The 17,106-nt window shown below is 47.8% G+C and overlaps 1 protein-coding gene across 9 annotated transcripts in view; it reads right to left on the minus strand.

The window, feature by feature from the left end:
• LOC144739426 (semaphorin-4A-like) overlaps positions 1 to 17,106 on the minus strand; it is a 103,980-nt gene that overhangs the window by 9,064 nt on the left and 77,810 nt on the right. For all 9 annotated transcript variants that reach the window (XM_078622434.1, XM_078622403.1, XM_078622389.1 and 6 more), the window contains 12 exons: positions 13,605 to 13,765; positions 11,066 to 11,125; positions 9,041 to 9,139; positions 8,333 to 8,444; positions 7,193 to 7,309; positions 5,985 to 6,130; positions 4,900 to 5,072; positions 4,440 to 4,584; positions 3,622 to 3,823; positions 2,540 to 2,655; positions 1,420 to 1,583; positions 484 to 542 (listed from right to left, as the gene is read on the minus strand). In XM_078622434.1, the coding sequence (XP_078478560.1) occupies positions 484 to 542; positions 1,420 to 1,583; positions 2,540 to 2,655; positions 3,622 to 3,823; positions 4,440 to 4,584; positions 4,900 to 5,072; positions 5,985 to 6,130; positions 7,193 to 7,309; positions 8,333 to 8,444; positions 9,041 to 9,139; positions 11,066 to 11,125; positions 13,605 to 13,765 (1,554 nt within the window). The remainder of the gene's footprint in view (positions 1 to 483; positions 543 to 1,419; positions 1,584 to 2,539; positions 2,656 to 3,621; positions 3,824 to 4,439; positions 4,585 to 4,899; positions 5,073 to 5,984; positions 6,131 to 7,192; positions 7,310 to 8,332; positions 8,445 to 9,040; positions 9,140 to 11,065; positions 11,126 to 13,604; positions 13,766 to 17,106) is intronic.

Raw genomic sequence — 17,106 nt, forward strand, 5'->3', positions numbered from 1 at the left:
CTTTGAACCAAATGACCGTATTTTAAAATCGTGAACTTTCAAGTTGTAAGTCAAGTGCCCCAACCACAGCTTGGTGACAAAGAAAACAGAGCAGTTGAATTAAGCGATGTGGTTCCTCCAAAATATAATTCCTGTAATGATCATCACTTGAACTAAATTCACATGTATCCGCAGTAACGGTTTAGTTCAGTACAAGTCTAGTGATGAGATTGGGTGCATTTTCCAGGTGATTTGGTCATTGGTACTAATGCATAGTTCCGTTATAAATAAGGTTAAAATGAAAACCAGGGCTTTCTTGCGAGACATTCTACCTGCCTTGATGATCAATAGCCCGCTTAAATGACCAATTAAACGTCGGAATAACAAGACATGTGTAGAATAGAACATTGTATCGCTTGTGTGGTTGTGGCTAAAGTGTCAACGCTCCCAGATGTCTCTTTCCAAACCACGAAGACTCCCGTACCTCATGCGCTTTCGACTCACCTGGGTCAGCGGGACAAAGGCTGCTTGCGTTCGCACGTTCAATGTCCTGAATCCACGCGCTGCGAGGCAGACGACAGGCAGCAATAAGTCACGTGCAGTCATGTGAGGGGGGGAGGGGGGGACGCGTCGCTCCAGTGAAAAGACCGTTCTCCAAATGTTTGCCTTCGTCTCCCCGAATAGTTTGTGCAAGAGGCCTAATCACAGTGACGTTCGGATATCCCACCATTGAGAGAGCGGTGGCGCAGTAATTAGCACAACATTACTTTATTTATTTTACCAGGCAATAAGGCCCACTGAGCTCTAAAGCTCTTTTTCAGAAGCGACCTGGCCATAAGTGAAAGCCCAAAGAAGTGACTCATTATGTGCAAATGTATCCACGGGGAGAACATGCAAACTCCAAATATACAGGCAATAGGGTTGGGATCTAACCCATGACCTCCTGTATACCAGGCGAGGTAGTTAACATCTCACCACTACGGCGCACCAGCACACTGCGGTATGAAGCAGTGAGCTAATCACTGCTCCCCTGCTGACAATGTAAACCCACAGCAGCCTATAACATCTGTTTCATGCATGACGGCGGTCACCCATACAAGCGCTATTCAGGATCAATCCTATCAAGATATGACGTGAGCGGGTTCCATTCCGGCCGATTCGGTCACAGTGTTTTGCATCAACAACGAGGTTGAACTTCACCAGTTGTTATATTTTCCGATGCGCCGCCTCCGATCGTGCGAGCGACTGTGCCGAGCCTCACTTGATACAGCAAATCTGGCTGTGACGGTCCCACCTGATGACGGAGACTTGTGTTGCCTCCGAAACGTCGTGATTTTTTATTATTTTATTTTTTAATAATTTTTATTTCATTTTTTTACCTACGTGACTTTACCGAAAAAACTAAGAATATGTGCCGAGCGCATTTGGCCTGTCACTCACGATGCGGGCTCGGCCTCCTGCGTGTCGCGGCAGCGCTCCGACTGCGCGTCCCACGCGCAGTGCGGGTCCCGCGCCAGCACGCAGTCACCGCACGTGGCGTAGGCGCCGCAGTCCGCCACGGGCACCTGCAGCACCGACGACGACGAGCCGACGTACAGCAGGCCCTGCGCCAGCAGCAGCAGCAGCAGCAGCAACAGATGCAGAGGGGGAAGAGCAGTGTTAGCCCACGTTCCCACAACTACTGGGAAGCAAGTTTTATTGGTTGGCTAGACCAGGCAAAATGGGTTGGGTTAATCGGCCAGAATGATCACAGCAGCAAGCCTTATCGGTTTAAGCTGAGCGGGCCGTGTAGCCCGCTCAGATGCCGCACCGACACTCTCCACTGTGTCAAATGCACTGTTTGATGCTCAATGTTCTGCACATTGTTATGAGCATGGCTCGACATCTTTTTGTTGCCGAATGGCTGGCGGGTGGCTGTTGGTGACCCTTTTCACAAGACTCCTCGACAGAAGTCTGTGCTGACAAAGCTGCAACCAGCTTTAGGCAAGGCCACTCATTAATCATCGCGCTTCCTCTTAAACCACAACAGCCAGTGTCTTCTCTAGCCTGTCCCCCATCCGCATCGTCTCATCTATCCAGCTGAACAAAAGCTCACACACCTTGGAAGTAGCTGGGCATGCGGGACTACACGACAAAGCAAATGCAGCTTTGCTCCACAGATGAGTACACTGATGGGACTTGCCTCAATAACACACACACAGAATAACGCACGCACACACAACCCCCCTCATACAGCCATAATGGACTCTTGGAGGAAGTTCTGTAGGCGAGCACCTATGAAGGTCGGCGCAGCACACAAGGAGGTGGGGGGTCCGCACGATGCCCAGCCGCCTTTGTCTCCCCAGTGGTGATGTTTACACAATGAACCAGGTACTCATTTGAGGCCGAGTTGACCTAGGGGAGGCCCAGGATCGTTTCGGATGATCGTCACCGGTGTTGGACATGAGCGGGAATAGAACTCGGGTCGCCGGTTTCGTAGCGCAGTGGGCTAACCGCTACACTCCCGCTCCCCCCAAAACACACACATACACACACAGATAAACGTGCATGTGCAGTATACCTTTTTTTCCAGAAGAAGTAGGCTGTTTATTGATTGGGGCTCTGAGAAAAGCTGCATCTCCTCAATCAGATGCATGTCTCCGTTGACATGTATGGCTTTGTGTAGAGTCCCAGCATCTGAAATTACAGCAAGTACATCCTAATAATTGAACACATAATGATTCAACTCTCCCAGGAAATCCCATGAATTGTCTCTGATTCCGGGGTTAGGATTCAATTTAAGAATCGACTGTTTTATTTTCCAATCTCATTGGCATTTTCTGTTCCAATGTGTTTGTTCCATTAGCTCAAACACAATATTAACAATGCATTTGTATAGTTGAGACATTTTCTGACAATTGATTATTAAATGCGTTCGATGCACAGATCGTGAGAGTAAGAATCGATGTTAATGGAAGAATCGTATCATTGATATATGCCTACTGATCATCGTGAACATCACCAGAGAATACCAACAGACTCTCAACACTCTCTGTGTCACGACTACCTTTAATGTGACATTTATCATCTATCACGGTGAATATGCTAACTCTTCTTAACAGCCATTTGCATGGGAAGAACTCCAGCAAGACATATGCTGTATCACACGTGTGTATGGGTATGATGCATAATCACACTTTATAAGAGTATGTAACAGGTCCAATTAAAATAAAGATAGGCCTTGTTAAATATAAATACGTAATGACGTATATCTATTTATATTTCACAATATAGCACTGCATTAACAAGATCTCACAGTTCAGTCTTGTTAATATTCACTTATTCCCTCGTTACTTTTCAATTGTGCTGCCGTTTATTATCTTACCTTTTTTGTTAAGAAACAACGGCATAAACGCACGCTCGCAACTATTTCGCCGTGACAATATCATCGTTCTTTTTTTAATTAAAAGCCCGTCACTGCCAGGGCCCCTCCACCCAACCGCCGGTGCCAGCACCTCACCTGACCAAGCCTCTACAACGTAGCCCGGCGCTTTGACCACGGAGGTCCGATCGGCCCCCGCTGGCTACCGGCAGGCGCCAACAGCACCGTGGCCCCCACCCCCCACCCTCACCCCCTCACCCCCGGCAGTGGCGGCGACTCACCTGTGGCCATGTACATGACGCGGTGGTCGGCGCCGCCGAGCGAGCGCACGGTCTGCACGGCGAGCTGCGTGTAGCGCGCGTTCGCCGCCACCAGCAGGGGCCGCTGGCCCACGGGCTCCACAGTCTGGTCCACGAGAGGGTGGTCCCTGGCGAAGCTGACCGTGCGGTCCGGCAAGTCCAGGGACGACTGGCCCCTGAGGCACTGCGGGTGGGAAGGGGCGGTGCGGGGCGGTGGGGTGGGGGAAAGATGGGCGACGTAGTCGTTACAGAGGAGGTAAGTATATAAGGAAACCCTGTAATAGAGTTTTGGCGTAAGAATCAAAATGTTACAAGATGCTGGAGAGAAATGAATGTCATGTTGATGCAATATATTAGATATTGGAGACCGTACAGACAAGTCAGACATATTCAGACGGAACATAATAATTTCCCGGTTCAAATCACCAGCATGATTCATGGAAATATATCGACATGGTTTTGGTGGGGGTGGTAAATAAACTCTAGCAAGGTAAAGTGCAGTCCTGCAACTTCCACTCGAGGGAGTTCCAGGGTATTTTGCCTACTCTTCCATGCTACACTCTCTCGATTTGTACAACTCTTAGTTCGACATACGCCACGGGGCAAAACAAAGCCAGTGCTGAATATAATCATGACCCTGAAGCCTGACAATTCAACACCGCATGAAGGACGACGTTGATGATTTACCGTCCGTACATTTCTCCAACACAGGTTGGCCTAGATGAGCATCTACTCCTCCACACTGCCGCATGGATTTGGTCATTGGCGGCGGGTGGTGGTGGTGGTGGTGCTGCACCTACGCTGCCAGGCCGAGGCTCCGGGATGTCCCCCGTGAATGTGGCCCATCTCTGGTCGGGTCCCTTCTGCTCCTTGAAGCGGCCCTGGAACGTCTGCTGCACGTCGGCCATGCTGTAGGCGCACACGGCCGACACGTTCGTGCCCCCACTGAGGAAGAGAGGAGGCGACGCCGCCGTGTACACACGCGCACACACACACAGTTCCGGGTTACTGTCAGTGGTGTTGACTTGCAGTGGCAGTATTTCAATCAATCGATGAAACACATTTATTCTAAAGTCGCATATTACCCACTGAAAGCCTCCCCAGCTGCCGCCTATCACTCAGTCTTGCAACGCAATGATCCATCTCGCTCGTAATAATCTCCTCCGACCCCCTCCCCACTTCCCCTACCCCGAGCCACACGGCCACCCCTGCCGTGCTCAGTGTGAGAGTGTGAACCAGCAGGGAACGTGAGGGTCGTACACTTCGACGGTGAAGACGGCGTAGAAGGTGGTCTGGCCAGGCGCCGTGCGCAGCGTGAACACGTCCTGGATGAGGTTGAAGTGGATGTTGCGCTCGGGGAGCGAGCACTCGAGCTGCGCCTTCTGGAACGATGTCCACATGCGCTGTAGCATGCGCGTACCTCCCACATCTCCCTGCAAACACGGCAAGCCGGTGAGCGTCTCATCGCCCCCCCCCCCGAATCACGGGCAACTCACGATGCAACTCTCTGTGGTGCTGTGGTGGCGAGACATTAACTCTCTCCCCTTGTATGCAGGAGGTTATGGGTTTTGATCCCGACGCCTGTTTATTTGGAATTTATGTTCTTCCCGTGGTCACGTGGATTTTCGTTCGGGTGCTCCGGTTTTTCCCTACACATTTAAAATCAACATGCTGTCTAGAGTGTTTGGCAGCTATTAATGTCCACGTGATAAACCACTTCATCGAGCTATCATTTGTAGCCAGGTCGCTTCTGAAAAAGAGCTAATAGCTCAGCGGGCCTAACCTGGTAAAGTAAAAAATAGTTTATAGTTCTCTCTGTCAACGTGCAGCTGAGCAATGCTCACCGTCCTTTGGCTGCCACTGTCATTAATCACGACCACGGCCCACGCACCAAGCAATACGTTCTGCCCTCCATTAACAGGAACCACATTGGCTGCTTAACATTGACACCACCCCCCCCCGCCCCATTGCCACTTACTCCCATCGTATCGGGAATTGTTACCAAGTCCCTGGATTTACACGCACAACACAAGGCTCGATCACCGGTGATGCACAGCCTGGTACTCATAATGGTTAGCGGCTGGAGTCCCATATACAGCGGTGAGGTACTTATATATATTACTTATATACTTTATTTGTTTATTTTCTCGTGACTTGCTTACCTTTCCTATACTTTGCACTCCCATCGTTGTTTGTATTGCCGTTGTAACTTTCTTACCCACCCCTACTGGACATCTGTGAAAGAGAGCTCCGTAGCTCATCGGATTCCTTCTGCAGTCTCATTAAAGATTCGGATTCAGATTCCGAGGTGCGAGCGCCGAGCACGGCGACGAGGAGCAAGGTACCTTGCAGACGCGGGCGATGCGCGACACCACCACCTTGCTGTAGAACTCAAACTCGCGCGCCGTCTCCGTGAAGAAGAGGTACACCTTGTCGTCCTCGTCGCCCTCGGGATCCTCCTGCACGAACTCTGACCCCACGAATCTCGGCTCTGCAGGCGCACAAAAAAAACGAAACGGCTCATGTCGACGCGTCAGCAAGGGGGCCCTCCCGTCCCCCCCCCCCCCACTGTCACCGGAGAAGTGAATTGCATTGCCGTGGCACCTTTGCACACTTCCACAAGTGAAACCGAATTTTTGTCACTGTACCATCGCTCTCTCTAATACAGCAGTTTAAATATATATTCATATTGTATCTTTGTTACCAGTGAAGAAGTATTGGTGGCTTCTTACGCATAACGCATGTGCTATTAATGGTGGTTGCCAAAGATCACGTGGAAGTTGGCTGTGATACTGAACTGTTTGGGAGCCGGTGGTATTCATTCTGCTGGGTATGGCGTTAAAAACTGCATATGACGATTGTGTGAGGCAACCACCACAATAAACTCTCTCCAATTCAGGTTCAAGAACCCTGGCACGTAGCACGGTGCGGCAAGGTGGGAGACGTGGGAATGGGATGAAGGTAGCTTGCCAAAGACCTGCCTGTGGGCAGACATTTCAAGAAGAACGATATTCTACAATTCTGCAATATTTCTAAAAGCAGTGAGCCTGTGGGTTTGTGCTTAAAGCTCAGCTGACTCCTATAGCTCGGCTGGTCATTGCACTCTTCCCTTATGCTCGATTTCACACCTTGTAAATTTTCACTCACTCATTTTACATAAAATAAAGTGGAGATGACACATCTGAGGATTATCCGCTCCATCCTGAGACCAAAACTACCCTCCGAGTCCCCATGAGCAGCGAGGTCTCGCCGTGCAATTCCACCCACGTGATGTAATGTTACGCGGATAAAATCGGAGAAGATTCCAGAAGTCTTTGCGAGAAACTCTTGGCGCCGTGGCTTTAAGTTAAGAGTCAGGGCCACAGAGAGGGGGTGGGGGAAGCAGGCAGGTGGGTCCAGTTTGCCCTGGGCCACAGATCCAAGGGTGTCTCAGGAAAGGGCTGAGGGTGCCGCAGAGGTTGGGAGGGCTTCGTCTGGCGTTTTTTGTTTGCCTCGGGCCTCCACAAACATTTCAGAGGCCCTGGCGCGAGTGGCAGTGCGAGTGCTGTCCCACCGTAGAGCCAGGACACCAGCAGGTCGGACTTCATGGCGGGCCGGCTGCCCAGGCTGCGCTGAATCACAGGCTCCGTGCCCAGGAAGTTCTTCATCATGGCCGAGTACAGCTCCCCATCTGTTGCAACGAGAAGAAGAGAAAACGAGGTCACGGTGCCGCACAGCAAACAGGAGGGCGCCGTGTGCTCGCTCCTTCGTTCATTCTAGTAATACGGCGCGCTTTGTAATTTCCTGTCATTCTTGATATTTGGTGTGGAGCACAATATATCGACTTATTTCAATTAATCTTATGTTACATTATATTCGTATTAATTACGTGAATTATATAGAGTAGCGGCGCAGTGGTTTGCACGCTGTGCTATGAACCAAATTGTCCGAGTTCGAATCCTGGCTATGGCTAATATCAACAGCACGTGATATGTAAACCAATCCTTGGCGCCCTACTTTCAAGAACCTGATGAATGATATATTGTGGTGAGGACTTCATCCAGAAGTGGATTGAAAATGGATGTAAATTATTATTAAACAGCAATGTTACTGGATTAGGAGAAGGTGAACTTGCTTTCTCAGAAGCGGTCTGGTGACAACAACAAAAGAGAATAAGTCATCTTAGAAAATATTACAATTTATTTATAGGTGATTTAAAAATTCTGGATGTGGATTTACACTGAAACACAAACACTTTGTGTCCTATGAATGAAATCACAGGGCACCTGGCCATTAAAGTCAACTTTACTGCAGAAGCTACGCTTTGGTAATCCTCTACTCAAACTGGTAAGCAGCCAGAATCAAAATCGAAATATCGACTTTTCTGCAGCTGCCACTCAGGCTGCCTCGGCAGCAAACATGCCGATCCCTGAAGGTGTTAATCCATCCGACCACAATAAATAACAGAGTTAATAAAAAGTCGTTAAAAACACATCAGTTGTCTTTCGCAAGCACTCTCGGCGGCATTAGAGTGTGCGACGGCTCAGCGAACCAAGCCGATGAGGTTCAGGGCAGGACCGCGACACGACCGAGTGGCTGCCGTGGTTGCGGCTGCGGGGTAGCAGCGCGGGGGGCGGGGGGCTGGTGGGGTGGGAGGTGGAGGTTGGGAGGGCGGGTGGAGAGGGGGAGGAGGTGGGGGGGGGGCGGCTGGTACCAGCGAGCGTGGCCGTGTATGCCTGCGTGGGGTTGTACGGGGAGCGCCCCCGCCCATCCTCCGTCAGGACCTCGCCTTGAGTCGTCGTCACCAGGGTGAAGTTCTCCTTCTCCTGCGAGTGAAGAGGCTCCTTGGTTATCGTCTCGGATTTAAATGCCATTTCTGGTTTGCGATGGATGGCATCGTAAAGGTGTGAGCGTGTCAAGCGGTGAGCAATATCTGAAGCGGTCACGGACCTTTTGACCACTTCATTCAACCCGTACCGACCAGCGTGGTGAAGTATGGTCAAACAACGCCCACGTGACCGACACTAGGTCACGTCTGATCAAGAAGCTAATAGCTCAGTGCCCTTTACCTGATAATAAAAAACAAGTTTATTTAATGGCTGTCCCACCTGATGACGGAGGCTTGTGTTGCTTCCGAAACGTCGTGATTTGATTGATTTTTATTCTGTTTTTTTATTTTAATTTATTTATTTTAAATATATTTTCATTGTATACCTATGTGACTTTACCGAAATAACTAAAGATTATGGATCATTGCAGTCACGAAAACTTAAGATCTAGATTGAAGTTTATTTAACTTTCTGATCTGCCCCCTACTGGAAATCTGTGAAAAAAAGAGCTTCATAGCTCATCAGATTCCTCCTGCAGTCTAAATAAAGATTCTGATGTAATTGTGAGTGCTATGCGTGTGCAGAAGCCTTACAATGTAGGCACACATTGGATGGAAGGCATACGTCCCACAAACAAAGAGGTGCGTCTCGTTAAGCTCGACAAGCACCCGGATGAAGTTGAAGCACTCCATCTGTAGACGCACACACACACAAAGACAAAGATCCCCCGTATAGCCTATTAACAAACTGTTAGGGCAAGTGCTGTTATAGCGAGCACCTATTAAGGCCAGCATGGCGCACCACGACCGACCACCGCCATCATCTCAGACCACCATAATAGGTATTCATTTGAGGCCAAGTCGACCTAGGGCAAGACCAGAACCGATTCTGATAATCGTCACTGGTGTTGGTGGCCGTGAGCGGAAGTCTGATTTGTGTAAAATGCATTCAGGAAAATAAATGTTAAATTTATGGCCCACTGGTCTTACAGGCTTCATTTTTCCAATTTGTATATTTTTTTGCCGCAATATTTTCGCTTGTTAACCCAGTGCCAAATTGGGTGGAGGGTCGCCTGCAGCCAAACCAATGATGGCAAGGCTAGAAAATAATCGTTGCACGGCGTTTAAAGCCAATGTCGCTGTAAAACATTAATCTACCAAGCCCATAATACACCACAGGATTGAGCTTTCTTTCACCTCACAGATTTAAACACTCCTCATTTTATGTACTAATTATAGGAATTAGTCGAGGCAGAAAATATCTTTATTTCAGCAAAATATTCGTAAGGCTCATCAGCAACTCCACGTACGTCAACATCATTCATCTCCAGAAGAAGTCATTAAATCTATTCACTTGGTTTAAAAATGCGTGAACACACACAAATAAGTTGGTGTGTGTAGTGAGAATGGAATAACATTGTTAACCAAATTAATCAATACTTTGGTCAAAGTCCCTCCCCCACTCCAATGGGCAATGGTCATTTTTTTTCTTTATTGGCAGCCCTTAAGCCAGTGATGGAAATTCCATATTCTGACCGCTGAGGCCAGTCTCTCTAAAGGACAAACACTTTGTCTCTCACAAATTGTACTCATTTTGATAATAGGGTTTGTCCCCTTTTTTCTGGTAACAAAACTAAAACCTTTTTACAAGCATTCATGTCTGCATTAACCACAATACTTGCAGTCCAATGCAAACAAAAAACACTGATGATATTTGCATTGTCCTTGAAACTGATTGGTCCACACCAATGGCCTTCAATCAAGGACAATGCATATATTATCAGTGTGTTTTTTGTTTGCATTTGACTGCAAGTATTGTGGTTAATGCAGACACGAATCCTTGTAAAAAAAGGTTTCAGTTTTGTTGCCAGAAAAAAGGGGAGAAACCCTATTATCATATTTTGGTACTGGCAAAGGAGATCTAATGATGTACTCATTTTATCGCACCTGAATGGATGATTAGGCCGGATGTAACCCCTTGTTAAGAATGTGAACTTATGACGACTGCCACAGTAGAACGCACTGTCAGTGTGACGGGGCTAGATCGCAACTATATTTTTAAGACCACAGCCGAGCAGGTTTGGTGTCCCAGGAATGGCCATGGGCTGTGCTGGCACGAACTGGATCTTGTTCCAAAACTTTTCTGAACTGCAGCTCTGAGTACTTGGCCCATTCTGTTCAGTACCCCCGGCCCCCCGTGGCCTTATTGAGAGATCATAAAACAAAAAAGGCCTTCAACCAATTCTATACCAAGGTAACACCTATTATTGTTTACATTTCCCAACGCGTGTGTTTAAACAAACGAGGCCCTGAAATGTGAGCGACGCCGTTGACCGTGTGTCTCATTTCAAACCGTGAGCTGGCCAATGCTATGACCGGTTCGGAAGTCAGTCTGCATGAAATTATGAAAGGAGGCCAGCCCACATGGCCCACAACCTACTGAGGCCCCCTCGTGCCGGGTGGGCACGATTAGGCTGCTGTGGGAAGACAGGCAGCTGGGCCCGGGGTAGCCCAGTTTATGAACCGAGCTGGTTTGCTTTTCAGTGGCCGCAACAATCCAAAGTGTGTATCCCCTTTAGTCACGTGTGTGGCTATGAGCGTTGCATCATGCGATCTCACCGTTTCACTTCTGCCCTTCATCACACACTCTTGCTGCTTGGATGACGCATCCCAGTCGACCTGGCCAACGACAAAGCAACGGTCACTCATCCACGTCTCTCGCAGCTATCACATTTTCTAAGTTCTTTCGGTAAAGTCACGTAGAAGGGAAGTAAAAAAAACCATAATAAAATAATTCTCACGACGTTTCGGCCACAACGCAAGCATCCGTCAGCGTCTGACGCTGTCGCCTCGACAGACCTGGTTTTCACCTGAGGACGAAACGTCGTTAGAATTATTTTATTATGGTTTTTATTATTTTTATTTTTATTTTGTTACTTCCCTTCTACGTGACTTTACCAAAAGAACCAAGAAGATGAATCCCTGTAGTCACGAAAGCTTTAAATCGAAAGCCATCACATTGCCGCACACATAAAGTGTGACCTCATAATTGTGCACGTGCTGCACGTTCTCTCTGCTCACGTGAGACTGTAAGAAGGTTTCAGTACTCGACATCTGTGAGAGCTTCAAAGCTCATCAGATTCCTCCAAGATAAATAAAGATTCGGATTCAATACAGAGATTTTTTGGTATGTGAGAAACTGCAGTTCTTAATTTTGTATGTACAACATGTATTCCCAAAGGTAATCAAAGTGGTCTATTATACAACAGTGTATACAATGCAATTGGGACTTGCATTGTTACATTGGTGTGCCTTTTATAAATAGCTCATCAAAATGTGTACAGTCTATTGTATTTATTCAAGTGTAACCAATGCACTGCAGTATCATCCTGGTATGCACATTGTGCGGTGTGTATGTGTATACACGTAGGAATGCATATGTACACATAGCACAGTAAATATTAAATGTGTTATTATAATAATATTCACATAAGTTATGCTCACGTGAGCATAGAGAACATGCAGTGCATGCATAATTATGAGGTTACACAAAATTAATCCATAAATAAACTACACAGACTGGTATGTCATATAAAACCGTACCACAATTTTACTAAATAAATACAATTTTAAATAATTGCTTCCACACCTGCTGCATTTCCACTATTGTGCATTTACATTTACGCAAGTTAAGAGCCAATAAACAAAACCTTTTTCAAACATTTATTCTTAAAAGGAATTCTGTCAAACTTTAAGCAACTGCAAGAACATGTGATGATTAATGTGACATGGGTAAATATTTGCCACGGTGCCCTAACTAGGGCCTAATTGTTTTGAATGAAATCACCGAATACACTGGGCCGGAGCAGCTTCGTCATGTTTGAATCGTACCAAGTGCAAAAATGCCAGCGACGGAAAAAGGGTGGAAAAACAACGTGCAAGTTATATCTAGCGCGAAAATATTGACTTCAAATGAAAGCTCTGTTGCGAAATAGCTGATGTCATGATTGTGTGTGCGAGGCGCACATTGGGAAACGTGGGCCCGGCTATCTTTGCCCCATGCACGCACGTCGTCTGCTACGCGCTCAATTCGAGATGTCAAAACTGAACCGAGTAGACTGCATCTGTACGAATTACGCATGTAGAAATTTATCGATTCATTGAATAAAATCGACTCCTTTGCTCACCATACATCTTGCGTTTATTCATCGAATGCTGCATTGAACATTGACGGAAATTGAATAAAAATTATACACTTACATTCATATTTAGTCTAATGGAACAAAACACATTGTAGCGAGACCAAAACCACCTTACGAACAATACAAATGAGATGACAAAAAACGAGACGACAAACGATGCATTATTAATCACATCACGAGGCAGAATATTGACAATTCATCACATTGTTCGAGGGGTGAATCACCGAATGCCTAATACACCTGCTGTCATAACATTTGTTGTGACAGGTCCTGCTGTTGGCGAGCACCTATTAAGCCTCGTGCCACCTTAGTTTCCCTCGTGGCGATGTTGACCACACAGGCCTATGCACTCACTTGAGGTTGAAGTGGCCTCAAGGAGGCACCAGGCCAGACTGTGGTGCCGATTGCTACTGATGTTGGACAACATCGCCAGGCGTTTGTGAATTCGTATTACGTCGAAATAAGCTACGCAAAATTATTTATGTTCAATTGAAATCAAGCTGCTACTGTAAACAGAAAACAACGTGTAAATCACAGCATACCAAAGCAACGGTGGCTGGTCAAGAAACAATTACATTTGGAAACAATAAGTTGCTCAACGAATAGTAGACATTTTGATTCTAACAATTCAAGTTTTTCTCTCCTTTCTCATTGGGGAGACAGCAACAGGATCGTCCTGCATCACACAAGGGTGCCAGGGCCATAACTGCACACTTTCAAATCGGCTGCAGTTGATGGTACAGGGGAGGCTTTCCTCAGCCGCCCGTGCAGTCGACTCCCTGTCACTGATCCAAGTCAAAGCTCCTCTCTGCTTATGAGCGACTGCCTCTTCTATTCTCTCTATGAAGTCAACAAACACGCACGGATGTTCAACTTCTTTCGCACCGTGCGTAGCCGACCGAGCGCGTCTGGAGATGCGGTTGCATTTTAGACGCCACGGAAGACAAGAAGCTCACCCGACTGTGCGTCTCCTCGGAGATGTTGCTGGGGTTGAGCGAGAAGACGGCGTCGCGTGCCCCGACGTACAACACGTCCCCCTGCTCCGACAGCAGCAGCGTCGAGTAGTTGCTGACGCTGGGCCGCGAGAACGCTCGCAGCCGCCCTCGGCTCTCCATGGCTGCCACGGGAAATAGGGGCGAGGGGGACAGGGGTTAAGGGGGAGACATGAGAAGCGGGTCGGCACGAGAGGCAGCGTTTCGGAGGGGCAATGTTGAGACAACACCCGTTTCTTGCCATCGATTATGCTGACAACTCCGCCTATCCATCCATACATCCATCGGCTCTTCTGATAATTATCCGAGGATAATAGCAGTCACTCGACAGTGCTGGAAACGTTTTAACTGATTATTTACGTTTATCCGTCGCCAGTGGCGGTTTCTCGGGAGCACCGGATTCGTGACTCTTCAAGAGACAGCAGGATGGAAATGACACCCAATTATTCCTCTTGTCCGTGTTCATCTAAGAAAAGCCGTGCAAGCGATAGCGGTAATTTCCACGGAGAGTAGATTTCATCCCATGGCAGCCCTTACACAGCCACGGATAAGAAGGGTATTGCGCTACTCGAGGTCTTAGAACTCATGAATTTCGCATTTTCAAAGTAGTGTAATCTTATTGCTCGATCACGTTCGTGATTATTTATTCCAAATGAGCATAAGGTTGATTTAACCACAGGTATAACCGAGCTGTGCAACGTGTTCGCAAAGTTCACTCAGCATGAATTAGCCAGTGGTACGAAATAAAACGAATTGTAAATTAAAACGCCGCTTTGTGACATTTCCTTTATCCCTCGGGGAAGGTCACGTGGGTGGGTGCTCGATCTCCGGTACCCTCCCTGCGTGGGAGGGGGTGAGGGGGATTGAAGGCCCCACACACCTGCAATGTGTAACTATATATTAAATGAATACAAATGCAAAAAAGTGCATTGGCCGAGTTCCGAGTGCTGGGCAATGTAATGGTGTTCTAATGTCAATGTTCGGAGTGTGTCAGTTACCGCTGTACGAATAAACCAAATTGTAAATTAAAAGCAGGTTTGTGACATTTCCTTTATCGTTGCTTAGAAAGTAGTTCAAGTAAATTCACTACATTTACGATACATGGATGTATTCCTAATGCAATCCCGTGGAGCGTCATATAATGTGCTTCTTTGCAGAGCAAGTAACGAGCGATAGCAACAACATTCATTCATTAATTCTCGCAGGATTTAAGATTGCACATAGCAAGGCGTCAACATCACAACAAGCGTTCAAGCACATGACTGATCCTACTGCTCCGGCACAGAATATAAGGAAAGGTAGATTTTACGTTGCTGGTGTGACCGCATCAAAAAAAGAATCCACAAGGTGGCAGACTAATGCCACCAGCTCGACATTGTGCAAAGCACTTCCTTGGCGGTGGCGCCCAATCCAGACCAGAGGTCGCAACCGGGTACCCGATACCCGTACCCGGCTGGGTACGAGTACCCGTTTGCGACCCTGGTGCGGCTGGGTACGGGTAGGCCGTGAGTCACTGGTGAGTCACCGTTTGTCACTCATTTCGGGTAAGGTACGGGTAGGGAACGGGAACCCGTACCCGGCCGGGTACCCATTTGCGACCCTGGTGCGACCGGGTACGGGTAAGGAATCAAAACCCGTTTGCGACCTCTGATCCAGACTCGGTGGCAATTCACCTATCCCTCTCCCGAGGATCCGTTGTCGTATCGTGGTGGAGAAGTTTGCGTGCTCCAACGATCCCGAGAGCGACAGCGTCGGCCGCCCATGGGCGTCAAGGTCAAAGGGGATGTTCCAGGCTAAGAGCGATCTGAGAAGTCCTCAGCGGAGGAGGCTGTGGGTGTTTCGATGTCTGTGAAGGCGGACGAAGAAGGCCGCATCTTCTTAAACTGCCACCCTTGTCATTAACCAACACTGCCGTGTAACTGCTCGCAGCATCGCAATCATTAACCGCGATCGGTCTGCTGGTGGATTCAGCCCTTGCCAGGTCATCACCGTCCCTCACGGTCCCACGGTGCCACAATCCATCTCACTCCGGCGCATGAACAGAAACAAAACTATCGCTCCATCTCTGCTGCGGTCGTGCGATTGGGCGCATTCCCTTCTTTCCCTTTGGATTTCATTCCGTCACCAATCTCGCCTACCAAGAGATCATCCACTTTAGTGACGTGTCCTTCCCAAATCCACTCAACTTGTCTTAACAGTCAACGCGACCGGAAAATGTATGGTAACAAAAAACAAGTTAAGCTTCCCAAGACGTGATCAGGTTTCCTGATACCTGGAGGAGTTTGTTGATCGTCACATAAACCAGAGCCCACTTGGCTTTCCTGGAAAAAATAGGATAAATCCACTTGTGTTGTGCCACTGCCTTTGAAGGGGACACCGAGAAGGGAGTCCCCGCTTTTGTCAACGATCAACGAGGACGATTTGAATGGCTCTTTTCACTCTCCAAAACGACTCGTCCTCTACCCCCTTTTGTTGCTTTTGAAAACGACGTCCACACGGCACACACTGTGCCCAAGCAACCGGTACAACATCACCAACAAACACGATGTGCCCGTGTCGCATTAAGCAAGGCAGACAATCGTGTTCCGCTCCGTGTTCACTTGTGTGTGCGCGGTAGTGATTAATCATGAAGCGAGTTGTAGGTTTTATTTTTCGTTCACTCACAGAAGGTGCGAGAGTCAGAGAAGCATTACGGAGGAATAACAAGGGGACTTCCCCCCACTGCACGTAGCTGAAGGTCACGTGATCGTTTCTGCCTGGGCTTGCCAATCCACAGCCCTCACGGGGAAACATCCCATCCCCGGCTCTAACACGTTTAACAATGTGATGAGCTTTTATTATCACAGCCACAATTCTAAGAGTCTCACTAACTCAGAATAAATTGTGGCAGTGGCCATCTGAATTGGTAGCCAAAAAAACCAGTGGTGGAAATTCCACGTTCCTATGTTGTGGTGGGTGGTGGGGGGTCAGATGCACTTCTGTGGCCGTCTGGAACACTCTTCCTTCCGATATTAGGAAGGCACTGGGAGCTATGCACTTTTAAATCGAGATTGAAAACGAATTTCTTGAGAACAGTTTTTTGTGTTTAGTTTGTTGTCCTTCCCCCGCACCTTGGCTACGTGCGCTGCGAAAGAAAGTTCAACTTACGTAAGTCAAGTTTTTTTTTTTATTTGACATCGGACAACCACTGTTGTTGACGTTCTACATTTCATCGACCGCTGCGTGACGAGGGGCACCTTCGAGTCGCGCGCTGTTAACCTTGATGCAGCTAATTCGGCTGTGACGGTCCCACCTGATGACGGAGAGACTTGTGTTGCCTCCGAAACGTCGTGATTTTTGTTTTTATTTTATTTTATTTTCATTAATTTTGATGTTTTACCTACGTGATTTTACCGAAAAAAAACCTAAGAATATGATTCCTTGCAGTCACGAAAGCTTCAAATCTAGAATCACGAGCCCTTTCTGC

This window comes from Lampetra planeri, chromosome 3, assembly GCF_965212315.1.
Source record: "Lampetra planeri chromosome 3, kcLamPlan1.2.h2, whole genome shotgun sequence".
NCBI classification, from domain to species: Eukaryota; Metazoa; Chordata; class Hyperoartia; order Petromyzontiformes; family Petromyzontidae; genus Lampetra; species Lampetra planeri.